A 3,267-nucleotide genomic window follows, 5' to 3' on the forward strand; every position below is an offset into this window, starting at 1 on the left:
TATGTATATGTATATGTATATATATATATATATATATATATGTGTCTTCTCTCACTATCCTTGTCAATAAAATAATCTATTAACTTTGACCATTAAATGCATACTTTTTATGGATGGCAGATTACTTAAAAATAAATATTTATGTAAATCGTGTAATACATAATTAAATGAAAAAATCATAAAATTAAAAAGAATTTGTATTTATTCATGAATTAATATATTGCATAATGCAAAGAAGTCTATGCTATATAGTCGCTAATTATGAAGTCCTGCAGAGTGACAATCTATTTTTAAACTGCCGTTTTCTTGGGGATCCTTAATGAAGAGAAGCATGCAACTTTCAAGAACAAGACTTAAGAGAAGGGTAAGTTTCACCGTATTATTAAAATAAAGATGTCACTGTTTGTGAAAACTGTCAAAGTAGATTAAAAGTCAAGTTTGACATTTTATTTATTTGAGTTCCCAAAAGACAACAGTGGCACAGAAATGACATACTTCACCTTTAAATAGACTTTGGATTCTATTACATGTATACCATTAAAATTCTGTTAAAAAAGCTGCATTAGTGTTAAAACTAAAATAATTGTTTGAAATGTAAACATTTGTTTTTTTATTTTTATTTTTTTCAGTCAGCCTGAAACATGATCAGTAGAGTAAGAAAAAAGAGAAACGGAGAGAAAATTAACAGCTTAATGAAGGGAGGAAATTCTGAGATGAAAAAGGTGTTGGTGATACACAAAGAGTCAGGTCATTGGGCCTTGACACTTGAAATTAACTTATTAAATGATCATAGGTTGTCATCTTATGTAATATTCATGTTGTTTGTGTTTCTGAAAGATACCAGGGAAAAAAAAGCAAAAAAATTATTTTCTCGAAGTTCAAAATATCTTTTGAACTTTGTTCATCAAAAAAAATTGATCATGGTTTCCACAAAAATAGAAAGCAGCACAACTGATTTCAGCATTAATAATAATGAGAATTATTTCTTGAACACCAAATCAGCATGTTAGCATGATTTCTTTTCACAAGACACTGAAGACTCGACCTTGTCTCAGACGACCACTGGGACAAGACCACAGGAACCAGATGAGTCCTCTGCACAATGTGACTTTGCTGCAGCCTGGAATTGAACTGCTGGTTCGTCTGGTCAGAGGAGAACTGGCCCCCCGACTGAGCCTGGTTTCTCCCAAGGTTTTTTCTCCATTCTGTCACCGATGGAGTTTTGGTTCCTTGCCGCTGTCGCCTCTGGCTTGCTTAGTTGGGGACACTTCATTTCCAGCGATATCGTTGACATGATTGCAAAGATACTATTTAAACTGAACTGAGCTGGATGATGACATCACTGAATTCAATGATGAACTGTCTTTAACTGAAAAATGAGTGTTTACTATTGTCATTTTGCATTATTGACACTATTTTCCTAATTAATACTGTTCAGTTGCTTTGACACAATCTGTATTGTTAAAAGCGCTATATAAATAAAGGTGGCTTGACTTGACTTGACTGGAGTAATGATTGCTGAAAATTTAGCTTTGCCATTACAGGTATACATTAAAGGGTTAGTTCACCCAAAAATGAAAATTCTGTCATTAATTACTCTCCCTCGTGTTGTTCCAAACCCGTAAGACCTTCGTTCATCTTCGGAACACAATTTAAGATATTTTTGATGATGCAAAAATTATCATCATTACGCTGGTCGGCGGCGCCACACGCTCGTGTCATGATACTGACGTGAACGCACATCCACAAGTGACGCAGTAGAAACTAAAATGTGGAATAAAGTCGTTATTTATGTTTTCTTCGCACAAAAAAGTATTCTTGTAGCTTCGTAACTTTACAGTTGAACCACTGATGTCACACGGACTACTTTGTCGATCATCTTGGTACTTTTCTAGACCTTGAACGTGGTAGTTACCTTGCTGTCTATGGGAGGGTCAGAGAGCCCTCATATTTAATTAAAAATATGTTAAATTGTGTTCTGAAGATGAACGAAGGTCTTACGGGTTTGGAACAACACGAGGGTGAGTAATTAATGACAATTTTCATTTTAAATACGTGAAAATAATTACATAATATTAAATGAAAAAGTGTTGGTATAATTTCTTAGCCAGAGGCCATTGTACACAAGAAAAGCATTCATTTATGTGTGGATCATGTACATGTATGTGAGTTAATATGCAAAAACATTTTGACATCTTTGTTTTTGTTTTGTTTTTACTTTTGAGGTCTGCATGTACTGAATAGGTTGCCAGAGATCTCTCTATTGCTCACCCACACTTGCAAACACACATTTTGCTCATTCCATGTTGGTTGCCAGCTCTAATTTTGTTTTGCTATTTATTTGAAATATGAAGTTTACCGTAAATGCAGCTGGTACGTTTCAGTTATATGTATAAAACAGACGGTTTCAGTTTGCGTTTAAATGTTTTTAACATTTAATTTTGACATGTTTATATTATTTCAATTGTCTTGACAAATGAATGGTTTTTTTTTCCCTCTTGTGAATGTAAAATTACTATTCTGTAATATGAAATGTGTTTTGTAAATACATTTGATTTGGGAATTAAAGTCTGCATTTTTCTGCCTGAAAATGTACATTTCATGCTGCAATCACAACAAAAGAAGTTTGTGTTATGTCAACTTACCTTTTGTTCCTTAAATTTTATTTGTTTTTTTCGGTATGTTGATACCAAAATTAAAATTTCACTCCTTCCATGTCTTTTGAATTCTAGAAAGTCAGCGCTCTGTTAGCGGATCTGGCCAGATGGACCAGTCATCAGGTAAGAAACCAAATACCTCAATTTCACTTCAGTTTACTCCACTTGGAACTCCATTTGGTGTTTCTTTTAGTCCGTTTTTATTAGTTTCATCTTGCATGTTGGTGTATTAAATCATCTTTGTTTTTTATATATATCCTTTAGAGCTTGAAATCACAACATCTGCTGATCAGGGTGAGAGCAGCGGTGGTCAGCCAGTGGATGATGAGCTTGATGGACTTCCAGTCTTTGGAACAGATGAAGATGACTGGGAAATTGACAGTAGCTTTGCTCAGAAAGCTTTGGAACAGATGGAAAGGAACAGCGATGATAAAAACGAAAGTCAAGATGGAGTGCCAACTAGTTGTGCAGATGCAGGTGAGTTTGAAAATGAATTTACTGAGCAAACTGTGATATGCTAAAAGGTTTGCTAAACATACATACTTGGGTCTGATTGACTAAGTGTGTGTAGACACAAATTTGTGCATGAAATCTGCATAGAGATTTTCAC

The 3,267-nt window shown here is 34.3% G+C and overlaps 1 protein-coding gene across 2 annotated transcripts in view; it reads left to right on the forward strand.

Moving 5' to 3' along the window:
• The window catches only part of LOC107564959 (zinc finger MYM-type protein 4-like), a 42,166-nt gene that overhangs the window by 3,899 nt on the left and 35,000 nt on the right, over positions 1–3,267 (forward strand). For both annotated transcript variants that reach the window (XM_016250138.1, XM_016250139.1), the window contains exons 2-3: positions 2,733–2,780; positions 2,922–3,134. In XM_016250138.1, the coding sequence (XP_016105624.1) occupies positions 2,765–2,780; positions 2,922–3,134 (229 nt within the window). In that variant the 5' untranslated portion in view covers positions 2,733–2,764. The remainder of the gene's footprint in view (positions 1–2,732; positions 2,781–2,921; positions 3,135–3,267) is intronic.

The sequence above is a fragment of the Sinocyclocheilus grahami genome, unplaced genomic scaffold (assembly GCF_001515645.1).
Source record: "Sinocyclocheilus grahami isolate Dianchi unplaced genomic scaffold, SAMN03320097.WGS_v1.1 scaffold972.1, whole genome shotgun sequence".
In the NCBI taxonomy this organism is placed as follows: Eukaryota; Metazoa; Chordata; class Actinopteri; order Cypriniformes; family Cyprinidae; genus Sinocyclocheilus; species Sinocyclocheilus grahami.